At 40.0% G+C, this 20,820-nt stretch overlaps 1 protein-coding gene across 1 annotated transcript in view; it reads left to right on the top strand.

The window, feature by feature from the left end:
* The first annotated feature begins 366 nt into the window (after positions 1–366).
* Positions 367–20,820, top strand: part of ANKRD50 (ankyrin repeat domain containing 50) — a 33,319-nt gene continuing 12,865 nt past the window's right edge. Inside the window, exons 1-3 of the mRNA XM_080675354.1 lie at positions 367–626; positions 2,199–3,068; positions 18,859–19,088. Of these exons, the coding sequence (XP_080531480.1) occupies positions 2,524–3,068; positions 18,859–19,088 (775 nt within the window). The 5' untranslated portion in view covers positions 367–626; positions 2,199–2,523. The remainder of the gene's footprint in view (positions 627–2,198; positions 3,069–18,858; positions 19,089–20,820) is intronic.

The raw sequence follows: 20,820 nt of genomic DNA, 5'->3' as shown, positions 1-20,820 counted from the left end.
ACGTCCCTGGGGCCTGGAAGACAAAGGAAGGCTAGGGCCGAGCGGTGACGGGAGGGTGGGAGCAGCGACTCGCGTGAGCTCGGGGACGTGAGAGCGCCGCCCCCGCCCCCTTCCCCTTCCCCTTCCCCTTCTCCGCCCCGTCCCCGAGAAAGGAGGGGCCTCAAGGCCACCCCGAGAAAGATCTCCCCGCAACGCGAGCCGAGGGTCCCGGGCGGCCACACGCGTCCCGGCAAGGGCGGCGCCAGGCCTGCACGGTGCGGGAGGGCCGAGGCAGGGGGCGGAGCCGGCGGCGCAGACAGCGGCCGGCGGGGGCGGGACCTGAGTGGTGGGCGGGGCCTGGGCGGGGAGGGGCGGAGCCGGCCGGTCGGGGCTGCTTGAGACAGTCACTGCCCTGGCGGCGGCGGCGGCGGCGGTTGGCCGTTGGGGGCTGGGAGGAGCAGGACCCTGGCTGTCGGCGCAGCTGGAGCTGGCAGCTGCCGGGGCCAAGCGGAGGATCCGGCGCGGGGAGTGCGCCCCAGGCCGGGCGGAGTCTGCGGCTGCAGCGGGAGTGCCGGGCGCGCTGGCCTCGGCGGCGTCTCCAAGAAGCAAGTGTCTGAGGCTGAGATTCGGCGGCGGCTGGGGCGGAGGTAACCGAGGGCGGCGGCGGTGGAGGCGAGGCTCCTCCTTGGGTTGGAAGCCTGGGGGCTGCGGCCGGGTCACGGACCTGACCCACCCACGCGCTTTCAAGGCTGGGACCCCGGACGGCGCGGATCCCCTTGCTCCGCGGAGGGCCAGGCGGGGGCGGGATCGGCGCGCGGGTTGGGGGCGCAGAGCGGGACGCGGATTCGGAGGCGACCCCTCGGCAGGGATTGGCAAGGACGTGGGGCACCCCTCCCCCTTCGAAAGACACACCCCAATCTCAGGGCGGGGCGGGCTGCCGAGGATTTCCCAGCCTCTGCGAGGGAAGACCTCCCTGAGGAGGCTGCACCTCTGTCTGCGCCCCCCCGCTCCCTCCCGAGGTGGCCCCCTGTGGCTCTTTGGGGCTGCTTAAATGGAGGTGGTTCTGTCGCTGGGAATCCCGGAATTCCTTTTGTCTATCAGCCGAAACCAGCGGCCGGAACTGTAGGCAAACACCCAGCAGCGCTGAAGCACTCCACTCCGTATCCCTTTTCTGCCCGGGAAGGAATTCTCCCCGGCAGCCTTTTCTCCGTCCACAGTAGTAGATTGCACTCCTCACCCCCATCCGAAACCTTCCTCTTTGGCACAGAGCAAGGAAAGATTCACGTTGTACCTGTGTTTGGATTTATCATTCATGTGAGATCATCCCCCTCCGCCCCTCTTTTTTTTTTTTTTTTTTTTTAACCCTTTGCCATCCGGCCTCCGCCCTGGTAATCATCCCCCTAGATTTTGCAAACTATCAACAAAGAAGTGTGGCTAGTCGAGTAAACAGAGTCCTTGACTGGCTGGGCTGTGCAAGTTAATAGCGCTTCCTTAACTGGTGCTATTCTAACCAAGCTAGTGGAAAGATCTTTTTGGCTAGGCTTAAGGATGTTACTCTATGTGCACATCGTCTTTTTTTCCCCTCTTCAAACCTTTTACAAATCTAGGGTAACGATTAGACTGTAGGTCTTTGGGAAGCATGACCATAGTGGAAGAAAAATACAGAAAGAAAAATGTAATCATTATTTCAGGGTAATTGTCCAACTTTTTGAAAGTGCCAAAAATGAAAATATGAATTTTGGGAATTAGCTGGTAAATTGTATCTTTTGATAAGTAAGCTTTTAATATATATTTTGCACGGATATTTTTGTTTGTTTTATTTCATTTACTTGTGGAAATTGTCGATTACCCAGACACCTTATAGGAGGAACCTGTGAACAAGTTCATTAAGAATTTGTCTTGGAAAATGCATTTTATGAATGCTTAAGAGGTGTTAATAGTGGCTTGTCATTTATGCCATATAAGAGACCACAACCTACACAGTTGCGTCCCTGGCAGTTGTCCCTGTCCCTGAAAGTGGCAGGATCTAGTAGTTTGAGGGGCTATTCTTCAACAAGAAGTATAGAGCTACCTACCTACTGTATTACTATAATCTCTGATGACATTTACTATAATGGACACCTTTTCTGATCTAGTTCTCAGATACAGAATTAACAGTTTGAATCTGGAGAAGCATTTTGTACAAATTGAAAGATTGGGCTTTCTCTTTCGTTTTCCAGATGTATTGTCTCATGTGCATACTTGAAGGATCTACAATCACATAAACTCGCTTGTAACCATGGAGCCATGTGACCCATCAAGATATAGAAAAAGTGCTGCTGAGCTTGGGAACCAGGCACTTGTTCACCAGTTCAACCATTAAAACTAACATATTCTCTGCTGACAATCAAGAATAAAGAGCCAAGTAAAGTCCTGCACATTCTATTGACAAATGGACTCTGTGGCTGTTGAATTTTACTGTAACTGGTTACTCTGTCATTCCAAGTCAACTTACCATGCCAGTTATGTCCTAGTGGATGTAAAGACCTGTGTTGATGTATTCTGATGTTAGCAAATGTTGAAGATAAGAAACCTATTATGACTAATCCTTGGGAAGAGAAAGTCTGCAAAATGGCTCAAACGAGTTTACTGCAGGGGAAGCAGTTTTACTGTAGGGAGTGGGTTTTCCACAAGCTTCAGCATTGCCTCCAGGAGAAAACCAACTGCTGCAACAGCACTGTCAACACACCACCCCTCTTAGTGAATTCTGGGAGCAATGCTGGTGTTGTTTCTGGAAAAGGCGCTGCCTGGGGTGTGTTGTTGGTAGGAGGGCCTGGCAGTGGCAAGACAGCCCTATGTACTGAGCTCTTGTGGCCAAGTTCACCTACAGGCTTGCAGAGAGGTTTACATCGCCAGGCTTTGGCCTTTCACTTCTGCAAAGCCCAGGACTCTGACACGTTGTGTGTTGGAGGGTTTATTAGAGGTCTTGTTGCCCAGATTTGCCACAGTGGGCTACTCCAAGGATATGAGGACAAGCTAAGGGATCCAGCAATCCAGAGCCTCTTACAGCCCGGGGAATGTGAGAGGAACCCAGCTGAAGCATTTAAAAGGTAACAATAAGGATGTCATGGTGTTCTAGTTTCTATACAAAAATGAAAATTAAATTTTTTAGATTATCCTAGTTTTTGTATAAAAAACTTCGTGGAGTACCTGTACTTCTGCTATAAATTTGGGGATAATCTGTGGTTGTGAGTGAACATGTTTATTTGAATATTGAAGGAAACAAAATTTAAGCTCTGTTTGCACAGGATATGGACTAAAAATGTCTTTTATAACAGAATTTGAAGCACTGTAGAAACAAATTGTTTTTCAAATGTATGCCAAATATTTATTTGCTTTTCTAATATTACTTGTAATTGGTAAGAGATATCTGTTCTTATGGTAGTAAAGAACATTTAGCTACTTGTAGTGAAGAACATATAGCTACTTGGAAACTGGGCTGCATTTTTTGGAATGGCAAACTATACCTGGTCCTGAGTTTAGAGGAATTCTCAGCATAGAATCTACTGTCTTCTTTGTCTACAGTATTATTCCTTTAAATAAGAAAAGTTCTCTTTGAAAGAGACCATTGAGAATCTGAAGAAAATCTGCTAATATGTTTTGAAGTAAATGAAAAGTTGACTGATGAAATATGTGATCTTTATAAAATAATGGAAATTTGTCATCATTTTTAGTACTTTTAGTGAGTGATACAAAAAAAACAGCCAAAAAACAATTTTAAGTTCTTTTTCAGAGTGGTTCCAGATCCAAAATGTGTTTTAAAAAAATGATTACTTGAAATTTTTTTGCATATCACCCCTCTACTCATTGTAAAAGGAGGCAAATAGTTATTCTGTGCTTGCTGTTATTGCCTCCCTGCTGCTTTAGTCATTTTGTCATATACTTTTATTCCCTACACAATAAGTAGTTCTTAGCTGGCAAAGTTTGTTTCCCAAAGACAGGTATACCCTGCACTGAAGGTTAGTGTGCGTGTGTGTGTCTGGACTCATTTGAGCAGGCTTTGAATTGCTGTGAAAGTGATTTTGTTCTTTTGATGTCCTCAGATCTAATGGTATGAAATCTATTGAAAATAAGAATAATAGTAGCAAGCACTTTGTGTGAGTTGCTGTTTAAGTGCTATACCAGTATTAAATCATTCAATCTTCATAACAGCCCTGTGAGGTAGATACAGTTATTAGTCCCATTTCATAGATAAGGAAACTGAGGCACAGCCTAAGTAACTTGTACAAGGTTACAGGCTAGTAAAGGGCAGAGCTGGGATATGAAAGACGTGTGTATGTGTACAGGTTTGTAATCATAGACATCCTTTGGAGGACTTATGGGGAAGAGGAATAGTTTTGAAGTTAGTGGAGAATGGATGTTTGTCACAGTTGTGGTTTGAGTGTAGTTTTCAGATTACCCAATATACGTGATCAGTAGTTAGTCTGGAATGATCGTTATGAATAGAGGCACACAGTTCCAACAGGTGAGGGGTTTATGAAATTCAGCCAAAGGGTTGTGTCTTTGAGAAGTATGATATTCTTGTAGACCTTTTAATGTACAAGTGCCATCCAATCAAATCTATTATCTTTTGCTGTTAGCAATCAAAGTCTGGGTTGAAACTATTATATCATTCATAAATCAATGAGGAAATCTGCTAGCACAAATATGAGATGCCAGGTTTGATGGACAATGTTTAACATGGACTCACTATGTCCATATGGAATTAATAATGTAGGCTTTATTATAAAACTTTACTTTTTAAGAGACTGCAAGCCTCTGTACATAAACAACTCTTCTCTTAATGCTTTTTCTGAAGATACTATCACTAGTTGAAGAGGAACTGAATTTGCATTTCATGTAAGTCATTTCATAAGCTATTTGGATTTATTGACACCATAGAAAATCAGTTTTAGAGTATAGTCTAACTAAATTTAACTTAGCCTAACAAATATGTAATTTCTTTTATTGGAACTCATATTAAATTTTTGATACTTTTAAATATTTGAAATCATGTCTGATAACTGTATATTTTTATATATTCTGATCCTGAGCAGATCTTTATAGTATTACAGATTTTCCTGGAAAAGATCCTTCTACTCAGAGGATCCTCTTATTTTTGTTTTCTTGTGTGAATTTTAGTGATTAGCTAGTTGGAGAGAAATAAGAAGCAATGGAGCTGTGTGTAAAATCCACACCAGTACGGATTATCTGATTGGTGGAAGGAGCTAGCAGGGGTCCTCAAACTTTTTAAACAGGGGGCCAGTTCACTGTCCCTCAGACCGTTGGAGGGCCGGACTATAGTTTAAAAAAAAAACTATGAACAAATTCCTATGCGCACTGCGGGCCCGGGACGAGTCTGCTGCTAAGCAGGACAGGCAGCAGCACCCAGCGGGCGGGATAAATGTCCTGGCGGCCGCATGTGGCCCGCGGGCCGTAGTTTGAGGACCCCTGAATGAATGCTTTGTATTCCTAGTCTCTATTTTGGTAGAGAAAACCTAGTGTTTCTACTTGGGCCATTGTGACGCTCTAACTTAATCTCCTACTAGATCTTTCAGAAACCTGAGTCACTTTTTTTTATCATTAAAGTAATCAATCATTCAATAAATTAGGTAATTTTGGTATTGGAACAACTGTTTCTGATAATTCATTAGATATATACTTCCTCTATGATTGGGAGGCTGTAATATAATCATAGTCAAATGTAAACATGAGAACACAATTCAAAGTTAAAAAATACTTTTGCATAGTCTATGGCATTAGATGGTTGTAGGCCTCTACTTTTGGACAGATAGTCAAGGTTTTATTGTAGGTTCGGTTAGTGACTGCAACTGACTTCTTAAATAGGTCCTTCAGAGAATTTTAATCGGAATGTATTTTATTGAGGCTAGATAGAGGTAATTCAACAAGTAGACAATGGGGAGAAGATCGTTTGATCATTGTTCTCAAGGAGTTAACAGTATTTTGTGGGAGATGGAGATCCAAGTAGCTAAATATAAGGGAAGGATAGAGGCACCTGAGTTAGGGAATAAGGGGGTGGGGCAGTGGTTTTGGGTCCTGTACCTGGTTTAGAAGCACAAGTGAAGATGGTTATTTAATTCATTCAACCATAAACTCCTTTTTGAACCTGCTGTCTCTATTGTCATGCCTTGAAGCCAAGGGTCTTTTTGGAGATCTAGATGTATGTGTCCTAACTTTTATTTGTTTAACAATCTGCAAGACCAGGTGTGAGTTTTCTGTGTATGATGTCAATTTTCCCCACGTTGAGTAAAAGACTGTGCTCTGTGTGATGATAGGAATGGCTTGTTAGGATAGGAAACTGGAAGTCTGAACTCTGTTTTTTATCTTTAATAGGTATCCTTAAATGGTGGAATCTTTTCCATTCATCTCCTTCTCCTTGAACATTTATACTTATTCCTGCATATCTCTTTAGATTTTAACTTCTTTTGTAGTTATTTATGTATGTATCTTCTGTTATTTCCTCTATTTGGCATATGCTTCTTCATGACATTATTCATGACTAATTAATTTTTCATAGTTACCATTGTGCTTTGAACAGCACTTTTCATATAGTAATTGCTAAATGATTATCATTTGAATGACTGAATCACGCTACTTACCTATCTAGAATATGTTTGAATCTAATTGAAGGACAGCTGAAGTTCTTGCATATGAAAGGAAATTGAAATGTTTTATCATTTAGGTCAGTTTTAAATGCAGACCAGAGTGGTGTAGTGATTATTAATTTATTAACCTGCTGTCTGTTCCTTAGCACGTGTGTATATGGCATTGTTCCAGATAGTTTTAAGTGGCCAGATGTCTATCTTCTGTCTCTACTGGCTCCAGGTATTTTTGACAAACTCAATAAAGGGATGAAGAACAGAATGGGACTAGGAAGGGTGCTTCCTTCTTAACCTCACTGGTGGGGTATTTTCAAGGCAAAATAGTCCCTTTTAATGATCTGCCTTATATAACTAATACTATTTACGATAACTGTTATCCATTCTTAAATAATGTCAGATCAAAAGATCTTGTGAAAGTGTTTTTACTGTTCACATTTTGAATAAAATAAATGAATAAATATAATTTTCATAATCAAAATTCCACATTTCCTTTAGTCTAAGATTGTCACTTTTCAGTGAAATGTCTGTTGTTTCCAATATTTAACTGTTAAACTTATTTTAAGATGGACTTCCATTCATTCAGACTCTTCTTTCTCTTCCTAAAATCTTCCCTTTCTTCATTGGATGGGCTTTCTCTTTTATGCTTCATGTCGAAGTGCTGTTTCCTTTGGTCCCTGGTACTCTATTCTTCGCTGAACCAGTCCTCAACCTTTATTAATCAAGTCTGCATTATAATGGCACAACATATTGCTCCATACTTATACCGTGTAATGTTAGCCACATTCTTAGTTCTGCTTGGCCATGCTTTTATTTGTGTACTTCTCAATAACTCAGATTGTTTTTAGACCAGAGAGAGTAAAGTGGTGCCCTACAGGGTGAATATGTTTTTTACCCAATTCAGGAAATTTCACACACATATCCAGATTTTTGTTTTTTCTTGAGAAAAAAAAAAAGGAAATTTTGATAATATTAGGCTCTAATTTCTTTGGAGCAATAATCTGGTTGAGCTGAGTTAGCTGCTGTCTGTAGATGGGCTTACACACTAATTTGATCCAGTCGTCCCTCACCACCCATCATTCTATCCAAGACCATTTCATTTGTTTACATGTGCCAGCCAGGCTCCAATAGGCATTTTCAAATATGAACATGTTTCCTATTCCTTTGAAAAAAAGAAACACTATATGTTTATCTCCCCCTAAATTTGCCTTCATGTTATCACAAATTTGTGTATAGAAGTGCTTCTTCCCTATCACCTTGCTTCCTAACCTACTGAGACCTGACTTCTCTCTCTACATGTGCACAGAAAGTTGTTTAGGTATGGTAGCTTCTGAACTCACTGCTCTATCTTTAGCCTCAGATGGTATGTTTTAAAACAACTTTTCATCATCTGTACCTTGTTCCTTTCAGAATCCCCCATCCAACTGTTTTCTTTAGTGGCTGTTCCTCTGGATTGTGCCTGGGTGTTTACCCAGCAACACTTAGATCTTCTCTCCTCATACTCATTCCTTCAAACATTGTATTTACTTACATGGATACCAATGCTTGTATCTATTAAGATAGCAATCAAAGCTGCATCAACACTCTGATTAATATATATCTTTTTACTGGAGTGTCCCTCAAGTACCTTCCAGTGTTCAAATCAGCATCTCTTTCAGCATTTCTGTTCATTGACTCATTCATTCATTGCTTAAATAAACATTCAGTTCCTGCTATGTGCTCAATATGTGCTGAGTGACAGGGCTAAAGAGGTGAGCCAAACAGGACACTGAATTAAGTGTGTGTGTGGGGGGGGGGAGGGGGGGAGAGACAGGGATTGCATTAAATAAGAAATTATAGATATAAAAATTCAGCTTTGATACATGCTAAGAAGAAAGGATGATTTAAAAACATGTTATGAAGCTTGATCATTACTGGGAATTCTGGGAAAACTAATTATCTAAGTTGTTTCATAATTATTCTTATTTTTAAACCCTTTCTCCTTAAAAGTGTGATCTTAAGATTAACATGTTGGCAACTCCTGGGAGGTAATAAGAAATGCAGAATCACAGGTCTACTGACTCTGAATCTGCAACCTCAATCTCCAAGTGAATCCTGTGCACAGTGACGTTTGAGAAGCATTACCCTGGGCTAGATTTTAGGGTGTTCTCTATTTTCTATTATGTTAAATTTAAAAGTATTTAATCTTTTTCTTGGAATGTTTCTTGAATTCTTTTACCCTAATCTAGAATGTTTATTCATCTACTCCTACTTGGTCTACTTAATTTTAGCCCCTTTTTATTCTGATTCACTTGGTTACAGTTGGACAATTAACCACAGTAAAGCAGTGCTTTCTTTAGGTCATTCCTTGGAGCCTGTGATAATCTACACAAGTTCAAATTTCTCTGTCTGGCTTTAAAAGCTCTTGATAATTTGGTTCTGCTCCATCTAAAGTATGTATCATGTTTCCAAACTTCATCAAAGCACATTAAGCTCATTTATTCTTTCAAGAAATATTTCTAAGCATCGAAGATAGTATTAAGTTGATAGGGAGATATGACTAAATAAGAATATTCTTATTCTTCTTACTGTTTTAGTAAGACTTCACATATATAGTGAAGATTTGGCCTTTTGTTATATAGGTTGCAGATTTTTTGGTTTGTTTTTTAGCCCTTCACTTTGTTTTTAGCAATTTTGCTTTCTTAAAAGAGTTTTATGAAATAAAATGGTTTTTATACAGTAAAATAATTTGATTTTATGAAGTAAATACCTAAATACTTATTTTTCTGTCCTTAAAAATCTTTGAAGTGTATTCTGATTTGTGACCTGACTTTACCCTCTAGTTGATCTAGTGATGTCTTTGACCACATATAATTGTCTTAAATTTCAAACCACTTTCTTTCATGTCCCAATCTCAGAAATACTGCTAATGTCATTTTTCTGTTATATACATGTATAACTAGTCTTTTATTATAAAATACACTTTGAAAATGTTCATGTAATTGCTTAATTAAGATAAGCATCAGTTAAGAGAACTAATTATGTCTTACCTATGGTTATCTTGAAAAAGGATTTGGAGCTTTCCAGAAACCGGTGACCTTTTACAATTCTGACTCATTTGCATATGTAGAAACTAGTGCATGGACTCATTTGCCTTTGTTTTCATGGGCTCCATGCACCCTTACTCTTTGCCATGCACTATCGCTGGTCCTTGTGTAGAGAACTGTGCTGCTCTGCCTTTTTGTTTGGGCTCAGCCCTGTGGTTTCCTTTGGCCAGTGGGATGTTAGACAAGATTCAAACAGGTTTAACATGCGAATATGAGTGGTTGGGCCTGACCTCTGTGTTGCCATCATGTGAGGGGGATATGTTCTGGCGAGCTTGTTGGTTCAAGGAGGAGGAGGAGAGAGATGTGGAGCAGACAAGACCCATCCTGCAGCATGACTCCAGATCTAGAGTAGATCAACAACAGACACAGGAGAAAGCACAAATGATTGTTATTTTAAGTTAAGCCACTGAGTATTGGGATGGTTTGTGATGTAACAATAATGTGTAAAAAATTAACAATACAAAACCTAAGGAAATAATATTTTAAATAGGAAATCATTAATTTTCACAAAAGATTTAGGAGTCCTTATTGATTCCTCAGTTTTACTCACCCTCTACATTGATTCATCAGCTACCTTTGTTCTGTCCCGAGATAAAACAAGTACTTCCACTCTTCTCCATCTCCCTGGCTGCTGCTCCTATGATCTCTTGCCTAGACTCCTACAGTGGTTTCCAATTTGGTCTTCTTGTTGCTATTGTTGTCCCTCTTCACAGAGCAGTTAGAGTAACAGATCATGTTACCTCCCAGGCTTAAAACTTGCCCACAGCTTCTCACTGCCTTTAGAATAGTCTAAGCTTCCTGTTGTCCAGGCCTTGCCTAGCCTTTGACCTCAGCTTGTACCCCTTCCACCCTTGTTTATTGCTGCTCATCCACTCTGCCCTTATTCTATTCTGAAGCAGGTCAAGTTCTGGCTGGCAAATTTTGGGGTGGCTACTTGCTCTGGTATCACTTGGGTGTATCAACTTTATTATTACCTCCTCAGAGAGCTTCCCCTGTCCACTGACTCTTTAGAATACTCCATACCTGGTCATTTTTTTAAATCACATCAGCGCACTTTGTGTTCTTTGTTCCTTAATTTTCAGTGTCTTTCATGATTTGGAATTATTTTCTGCATTTGTTTAATTGGACTTCCTGCCTGTTTACTGAGCAGAGTACTTGCCTGTCTTGTCCCTTTGTATCTCCTGGCTTACAGGGGTGGGCAAACTTTTTGACTCGAGGGCCACAATAGGTTCTTAAACTGGACCGGAGGGCCGGAACAAAAGCATGGATGGAGTGTTTGTGTGAACTAATATAAATTCAAAGTAAAGGAGCAGAGGGGAGAGCAAGAGAACCAGATAGAACAGCCGGATCCGGCCCGCGGGCCGTAGTTTGCCCACGGCTGGTTTAGAATATGGTAGAGACTCCGTTTAATTTAAAACATGATGATTTGTCACATTGATAACTTGTATTTTATCATTTAAAATTCATATTCATTTAGAAAGGAGAAAAAACTTTTGTAGCTTCAGTCTTAGTTACTATGTTTGTTAAATTGTCTCTTTAAAGAGAAGCAGCTTCCAAATCATGGACTTCACAGGAATTGAAAGGGTAACACTAATGGCACCAAAGGGGAAGAAACAGTTGTAGAAAACTTTAGTTTATGGGGCTTAGGAATTGTTCCACCCCCAAAGTGTTTCAGTTAGTCAGGAAAGTAAATAAATAGGAAAACAAACCCATTTTGCCACATTTGCTTTAAGTCTGGATTTTCTGTTTTGTTTTAACGAAAAATAATCCACATTGCAAGTCCCCCAGTCCTCTTCCTAATTCTGACCTACTCACTCCTGATATGTGGCCTCTGCTATGGATTTATGTGTGGTTTGGTAGTCTATGCAGTTTGAGTACGCAGGGAGACCTGCGTGTTGACACACATACTTGTAATCTGCTCCTGTTTTGTATACTTTGGATTTCCTATCAGTAGTTCTCAAACCTTTTTATTCTAGGTACCATTTACACTCTTAAAAATTATTTAGGATCTCAAAGAACTTTTGTTTTGGGGGGTTATATCTATCAATATATGCTTATTTGAAATTTAAAACATAAATTTAAAATGTATATTAATATAGTTAATAATTATAAATTTATTATACATTAACATAAATAATATTTAATAAAAGAAAAATATCTTGTCCAAGACAAAAGAACACTTAAGAGTGGTATTGTTTTACTTTTTTTTTGGCAAATCTTTTTAATATTAGGCAAAATAAAAGACATGTGGAGTATCATAACTGCTTCTGCATGCAGCCTCTGGAAAACTCCATTATATTCTTGAGAGAGAACCAGAGTGAAAAAGGCAAATAACATCTTAGTTTTATTGTGATCTTGAAAGGGTCCAGAGAGTAGGAGACTCCTAGGATACCCAGCCCACACTTTGAAAACCACTATTCTGTGTGAATGGTGTCTATTCTGCAACATTTTGTGCCTAATACTATTCTTGTTGTTACCTATGGGTCTACGTGGTATGTAATTCATTGTGGTTGTCATATTGACACTCATTTAAGATGTATTTAGCTTTTTAACCTTACAGCAGTGCTGCTGAGAACATGTTTGGGTGTCCTCATGGTTACACTCTGGGGCAGGGAAAACTGACTCCCAAGTTGCATACTCACAAGTGAAATTGTGGATGATATGGTGGTATGTTTATCTTCAACTCTGAGACAGTACCAATTACCCTTTAAATCATATCAGCTTACACCATTGTAGTAGAGTGTACTTGGATTTACAGACTCTACTTAGGTCACCAACACTTGCTCTGTTACAGTCAAAGTTCTTTATGTTTTGGTTTATGCATTCATTCATTGGTTTATCAAATATAATTACCAGGAATATACCAGCTGCTATTAGTACTGGGATATGTTAGCAAATAAAAGTGGCAAGTGTAATCGGTGTTTGTTAGAATTTTAGGGTTGGTGTGTGTGGTTGGTAGAAAAATGAAAACTTAGCATATCGCTTGGCAAGCGGTGCTATGTGGAAAATGAAAGTAGAGTAAGGAGATAGGACTGAGGTGCTGGCTAGGTTGGGTAAAAGGGGTTGCCATTTAAGTAGGAGGGGTTAGGGTGCTTTGAAGGAAGTCTCTGGCAAGAGCATTCCAGTCCTGAGGTGGGAGTTGGCTTAATATTATCCAGGAAAAACAAGTAGAGCCTGTGTGGCTTAAACAAAGTGAACAAGGGTTGAGGAGCAGGAGACAAGTAGAGAAGTAGTTAGGAGCCATCCAGTGTGTGGACTTGGAGGCTGTGGTAAGGACATTCATTTTTATTTTCACTTTGAGAAGATTGGAAGCCATGAAAACTTTTTTTAAACAGAGGAGTGACATAATCTGACTTAAGATTTTAAGGCTCACACTGGCTACTGTGTTGAGACCTGTGGTGGTGAAGGTGGAAGCAAGGAAACCAGGAAATGGCTGGTTGGTGCTTGAACTTGGGTGAAGTGGTAGAGGTAAGCAGAAGTGTTGTAGTTTTATTTTTTCCTGTCTAATAAGGTTTTTTTGTTTTGTTTGTTTTTTAAATATATTTTATTGATTTTTTACAGAGAGAAAGGGAAAGGGATAGAGAGTTAGAAACATTGATGAGAGACAAACATCGATTAGCTGCCTCCTGCACACCCCCTACTGGGGATGTACCCGCAACCAAGGTACATGCCCTTGACCGGAATCGAACCTGGGACCCTTCAGTACGCAGGCTGACGCTCTATCCACTAAGCCAAACCAGTTAGGGCATGTCTAATAAGTTTTGATTTTATGTTAGCCAGTGTGTAAATGATTGTAGAGTTCCAGACAATGTATTTTCATCAGAGAAGGTTTCCCTTTCTTCGGCTGGCAGACAGGATAAGGGGATAACACAGTCAGGATCAAGCTAGGCCAGTGGCGCCTTTGTGGTCTTAGTGAGATCACTGGCTTATTTCTGTCATTTTGGTGTGGTCCTTCTGAGCTTGAGAGTTCTGAAGAGACTATTGATAATTCATTTCTTCCCCCACAAATATTTGTCCCTTGACATTAATCATATAGTAATTGTAGCAAAATTATTAGGAACATCTACCATCTACTAATTTTCTGGAATTTCAGTATTGAGGCAAGTGACTTTTAGTACAGAATCTGTGGCAAACAGACATGGATGTTCAATACTCTCAGGAAAGTAAAATTTGAAAAGTAGTATATTCAGTTAGAAGATCTTAAAATATATAATATTGCTTTTCTCATGAAAATGTTTTCAGGTAATTTAAATGCTAAAAAATTAGCCACTTACTAATTTAGTCAGGTTGCTCTAAGAACTTTACTGTTTAATTGGATCTTAAGCTCATATGTATATATAACTTTTTGATATTTTCCTAAGCAGTTTAACATAATAATTAAGAAGAGGAACTTTGAAACTTATCAAATTCTATTCCCACTCTGCCACTTATTACTTGTTTCACTTGGCAATCTACTTTCCTCTGTACCTGTGTTTCTTCATCTGTGAAATAGAAATGGTAATAGTATCTCTGTTATAGGCTTGCTGTGAGGGATAAACTGATAAATCCATAGAGATTACTTAGCATCATGCTTTATACTTAGTAAGCACTCAGTAAATGTTAGGTTTACTATGTTTTTTTGTTTTATTTATTTATTTATTTATTTATTTATTTATTAATAAATCTTTATTCAGATTATTACAATTGTTTCTCCTTTTTCCCCCCCATAGCTCCCCTCCACCCGGTTCCCACCCCACCTTCTGCCCTTACCTCCCCCCCACTGTCCTCATCCATAAGTGTATGATTTTTGTCCAGTCTCTTCCTGAACCCCCTACACCCCTTTCCCCCTGAGAATTATCAGTCCACTCCCTTTCTGTGCCCCTGATTCTATTATATTCACCAGATTATTCTGTTCCTCAGGTTTTTAATTCACTTGATTTTTAGGTTCACTTGTTGATAGATATGTATTTGTTGTTCATAATTTTTATCTTTACCTTTTTCTTCTTCCTCTTCTTTAAGAATACCTTTCAGCATTTCATATAATACTGGTTTGGTGGTGATGAACTCCTTTAGCTTTTTCTTATCTGTGAAGCTCTTTATCTGACCTTCAATTCTGAATGATAGCTTTGCTGGGTAGAGTAATCTTGGTTGTAGGTTCTTGCTATTCATCACATTGAAAATTTCTTGCCACTCCCGTCTAGCCTGCATAGTTTCTGTTGAGAAATCAGCTGACAATCGTATGGGTGCTCCCTTGTAGGTAACTAACTGTTTTTCTCTTGCTGCTTTTAATATTCTCTCTTTGTCTTTTGCTCTTGGCATTTTAATTATGATGTGTCTTGGTGTGGTCCTCTTTGGATTCCTTTTGTTTGGGGTTCTGTGGGCTTCCTGGACTTGTAAGTCTATTTCTTTCACCCTGTGGGGGAAGTTTTCGGTCATTATTTCTTCAAATAGGTTTTCAGTATCTTGCTCTCTCTCTTCTTCTGGCACCCCCATAATTCTGATGTTGGTACGCTTGAAGTTGTCCCAGAGTCTTCTTACACTATCTTCAACTTTTTGGATTTTTTTTTTTGCTTTTTGCTTTTTCAGTTGAGTGTTTTTTGCTTCTTTGTATTTTAGTTATTTGACTTGATTCTTGTGTTCCTCTAGTCTGTTTTTGGGTCTCTGTATAATATTTTTTATTTCAGTCAGTGTATGTTTAATTTCTAGTTGGTCTTTTTTCATATCTTCGAGGGTCTCATTATATTTATCGGCCTTTTCTAGGATATTCTCGAAAAGCCTTATAACCGTGGTTTTGAATTCTATATCCAGTCGTTTGTTTTCCTCCATTTCTTTCGTTTGTGATCTGTTTCTTTGACGCCGCATTTTCATTGATTCCCTGAGTTGGTAGGGTAGATTTGTGTGCTAGGTTTCCTATATGGCCCAGTGGGTCGGCCTCCCCAGTTAACCTGAGGTGGACACTCTTGGTGCATCCCTTTGTGGACTGTGTGTACAGCCTTGTTGTAGTTAAGTCTTGATTGTTGTTGGTATCACTGGGAGGAAGTGACCTGCAGGCCAGTTGGCTGTGAGGATCAGCTTTGTCTACACTGGGAGAAGTTCAGTGCTGGAGACAGCCTTATAGGATTAGACTTGCCAAATATCAATAGTCTCTGTGCTCAGCTTGGATGGGGTGGAGTCTCAGGGCGGAGCAGACAGTCTTGGCTTCCCATCTGCCTTGCCCTTGAGTGCACACGCGCGCCTTCAGACCTCTGCCTTCCCCGGCTCCCGAGTCTCCGCCCGAGAGTTCAGACTCCCCCCACAAGAGCGTGGGTCCCCAGGGGCTCACCTGGAACTGGGGTTCAGTGCAGTCAGAACTGGGGCTCAGTGCAGTCAGGAGCCTCTGACTCCCTTCCACTAGGGAAAGCCTGTGGCAACCTCCGCAGCCTTTGTGCGCACTGGCATGCGCGCGCCTTCAGACCTCTGCCTTCCCCAGCTCCCGAGTCTCCGCCCGATAGTCCAGACTCCTCCCGTAAGAGCGTAGGTCCCCAGGGGCTCGCCCGGAACTGGGGTTCAGTGCAGTCAGAACTGGGGTTCAGTGCGGTCGGGGGCTTCCTTCCCCCTTCCGCCAGAGAAAGTCAGCCAGGCTCTCAGCCGCCCTTCCTCTCTGCGCGCACAAAGACCCTTTGCCGTACCTCCAATTCTCTGTGAGCTTTTCTCTTTCCTTCTAGTTGTAGAATTTTCACTCAGCCAGCTTTCCTGTGGTTCTGGATGGTGTCCGTTCTGTCTTTTAGTTGTAGTTTTGAAATTGTTGTGCAAGGCAGCAGTTTAGGTGCTTACCTATGCCGCCATCTTGGTTTCTCTAGGTTTACTATGTTTATTTCCCATTTTTATATTTTAAATATTTGTTTTCCCAAATAAAACAAACATACATTATATATAAACTAGAGGCCTGATGCACGAAGATTCGTGCAAGAACAGGCCTGCCTTCCCCTGGTGCCGGCACCACCTTCACTTTGCTGGAGCTGCCTTTTCACCTTCCCATACTGCCCAGAGGCACGGAGCCGCTGGGGCAGTGCGGAATGCCTGCATCGTCACTATGGTGATGACGCAAGCGTCCCACCCCGCCCCTGGCCCCTTGGCGCCTGTGTATGAAAATTAGCCCTTCATCTTTGTTGGGTTAATTTGCATTCTCACTCCTGATTGGCTGGTGGGCGTCATGAAGGTACAGTCAATTTGCATCTTACTCTTATTAGTGTAGATATATATATTTGGTTCAGAAGACAGATGCATTATTACATCCTCTACCATCAGAAAGCCTTGCTGTTTTAACATAGCTAACAGTTCAGTCATTTCCAGACCTGGATCTTAGTTTCTGACTTTGAGTGTTAGTACCTGAGAATTTTGGTTTGTTACCAACTTCTAGAAAAAAAGCAGCTTGAATTAATATACTGCTTTCAAGTAGATGGGAATCAGTAATTTTGATTGCTGTTGTAGATTTATGATTAAAATTCCTATAAGCATTCATGTACAGATTGTTGTGTAGCCTTAAGTTTTCACTTCACTTAGGTAAATACCTAGAAGTGGGATCCCTAGGCCATGGGGTAGGTGGGGTAAGCGTACATTTAACTTTTTAAGAAACTGCAAAACTTTTCCAAAGTGGCTGTACCACTGGAAATGGCAGTATCATTGCTCCTTATCAGTGACAGCACTTGGTATTTTCAGGGGTTTCATTTACTTCAGCAATTCTAATAGGTGTCTAGTGGTATCTTCCTGTGGTTTTAATTTGTATTTCCCTAATGAGTTAATTGCATGATGAAAGACATGAAGCACATACCAGCAGAGGAAGCTGTAAATGAAAAGGCCTTTGTATAATTGTATCTGATAAAAGTCATTGAAAGAAGGCCACTGTGACTGGACTACCACTTTGAAAAGGATACTCCGGCTGCAGCAGGAACTCTGGAGGGAGCACTGGGAACATGTGGTTATAATGGTGGCCCAGGTGACAGATGATGGTAGTTTGGACTAAGGCAGCGATTTTCAACCAGTATATTGCAAGAATTTTTAAAACATGCAATACCTGATATTTAGTCAGGGGCACTGACCTCTTTTCTCTTAGATTGTCAAATAAACAAAGACAATAGCCAACACAACAATGGCTGTCCGGTGTGAATGAATCAAAATAGATCTTTTTTGTCAGATTGGCAAAAAAATAATGTTTTTCGCTGGTGTGCTGCAGACTTTAGTAAATAGTTTGTGTGTGCCACAAAATGAAAAAGGTTGAAAATCACTGTTATAGGCTGAAGTGGGCTTGAGAGATTTTTATAAAGAAATATTGATAGGACATAATGATAAACTGGATCTTGGATGCTGTCGGATTGAAAGATTAAAAAGACAGTCATGGAAAGGATTATCTAAGTTTATGGTATTTATAATTAGATGGGTTATGACCTCCACTATGTATATTTCAGCACCATACTCAGCACAAGGCATGTATAAAGTAAATATTTGTTGAAAATGAATGAGCATTGTTTTAGTTATGAACACATTATATTCAACTACAATATAAGTTATGAGTAGGAAATATATTCAGCAGAATTATACCCAATAATTTATCCTTTACATTGAAATTTAAAAAATACACTGTACATCCAATGGGACCTAGACTATAGTTTATCTTAGTATAGTTTTTCCTAACATTTGTGTGACAAGCTAGTATGCAGTACAGTCATTTTATAAGAGAAATGATGATGATAAAACACTTCAAACTTATACTGAATCTTTACTATTTTTCTTATTATTACAGTGGTTCCCAAATTTGTTCTCCCCATGCAACACATTTTAGCTTTGTCATAGACAATTCTAGCTTTTTACCAATTCAAAAAATTAGAAAGAAAATATTGAAATCTAATTTCCTCAAGTTGCTTCTGCTCTTCTCCTCAGTTATGCTGAGTTACTAACACACACGCACACACTCACACTCACACTCACACTTTACTGTGGAAAATGTTATTGGCACTGCAACTATTTTGGACAAGTATTCTCCTTAAAGTAAGAAATTGAAACCTGTACAATATTTTTATTCTAAAACCTTAATTCATTCGGTAAAGCATATTTGTCACTAGTTTTATCAGTGTTTGAATACTAAATGTTAACATCACAGGCGACAGTGCTCACACTGCTTGTATGGATATGCCTTGCAGGTGTGTTCTGCTCCCGCTTTTGGGAATGAAGCCTCCCCAGCAAAGCCTGTATCTGCTTGTGGATTCTGTTGATGAAGGCTGTAACATCACTGAAGGTGAACAGACGTCCACCAGCTTATCGGGGACTGTGGCAGAGCTTTTAGCTGGTCACCATGAGTTCTTTCCACCATGGCTATTGCTTCTCTGTTCTGCCCGAAAACAGAGTAAGGCTGTCACTAAAATGTTTACTGGTAAGCATGATTCCTTCCCGCTATCCTCCAGTGGTTTTCGTTGATAAACTGGTCTCTGTGGCTCCTCAGGGGAGAGTGTGCAGTGGAAAATCTGGTGGTTGCTTCCAGTAGCTCTTCGCAACAGTACTTCTTTAAAGTTGTGTTAAAAATAAGCCATGGAATGTTTTCAGATCCTTTAATATTACCTTTTCCAATATTTTTTTCCTAATTTTCTTAGTGAAGATTACAAGTATTTCATGCCATGGTAGCTGCTGTACATCTATAGAGCTTCATTTATTATGCTGTTATGTCATTGTCAGTTTGTGATATTCTAACTAGACTAAGCATCTTGAGAGTTGTGAATATGCCTTTTAAAAATCAGTGGTAGCCCTGGCCAGTGTGGCTCAGTTGGTTGAGTTGGTTGAGCGTCGTCCCACGCACCAAAGGGTTGCTGGTATCAGGTCAGAGCACGTGCCCAGGTTTCGAGTTCAATCCCCAGTTGTGAGTGTGTACAGGAGGCAACTGATTGATATTTCTCTCTCTCTCTTCCTCTCCCGCTCTCTCTAAAATCATTAAAAACATATTAAAAAAGTAAATCAATGGCAGTTACCAAGAAGGTTTTCCTGGTGTGAGAGGGGAGACAGAGGCAACAGCTTTTTAGGATACCTCTTGAAATACATCCTTTGTAAAAAAATCCTCTTCTGATATGTGAGTAAACAATTGATATAATGTATAAAAGTACACGATCAGTTGTTTTTTCTTTTTTAACTTTTTCTCTGACTCAACTGTTCTACTTTTCTTACTATCACAATAAAGTGATCCTGTTAGATCATGTAAAGCATTCTTTGTGCTTTATGAAATAAAAGAGTGTAAAACAAGGACCACTCACAGGGTTTATAGTTGGAAAGAAAATAATTAAGTTATTGTTTAAGTAGCCGTGTCAATTTTAAATATTTCTATGCACTTTACAGTAAGGTGAAACCTTATTAATTTGTTCAAATGATTTCCTCCCTCTATGGGTTGTCTCTTAGATTTCCTTGCTGCTAATGGCAGCACTTTTAGTTTCTATGTATAGTACTTTTTGTTTTTGATAAAAACATAGTTGATAAGTTTGGGGTTAAAATGACAAGAGTGAACACTGATGGAGCACCTCAAGCCACCTCATCATGTAGGCGTTGTTTCATCTCACATTATCACAAGAGGAGAGAGACCACATTCACATAACTTTCATTACAGTATATTGTTATAATTTTTCTATTTTATTATTAACTATTGTTGATCATCTCTCTGTGCATAATTTATAAATTAAACTTTATCATAAATATTTATGTATAGGAAAAGGCAGTGTATATAAGGTTAGGTACTACCCATGGTCAGGGACCCACAGGAGGTCTGGGAATGTATCCCCTACACATAAGGGTGGAAAACTGTCATTCTTTTGAAATCTATTATATATAATCTATGTATTGTCTTTGCTAGGATAATCTATCAAACCACAAATTTATTTTCAGCACTATTTATTGACTCCCTTTCATCATACATTAAGTTCAGGTATGTGTGCATAGATGTGTGTCAGTGTGTAATTGATGTATTTCTAAACTATGCTCTTCTGAACTGTCAGCATTTTTATGCCAGTGCAACATTGGTTAAATATTTTTAATATTTTGGTACAGTTACTTCCTAGATCTCTTTGTCATTAATGTTATTCTAAATTATATATTTTTACCTGTATTCCTCCAAACTGAGTTTAATA

The sequence above is a fragment of the Plecotus auritus genome (genome assembly GCF_963455305.1).
Source record: "Plecotus auritus genome assembly, chromosome: 6".
NCBI lineage: Eukaryota > Metazoa > Chordata > Mammalia > Chiroptera > Vespertilionidae > Plecotus > Plecotus auritus.
This window is presented reverse-complemented; position numbering and strand designations above follow the sequence as displayed.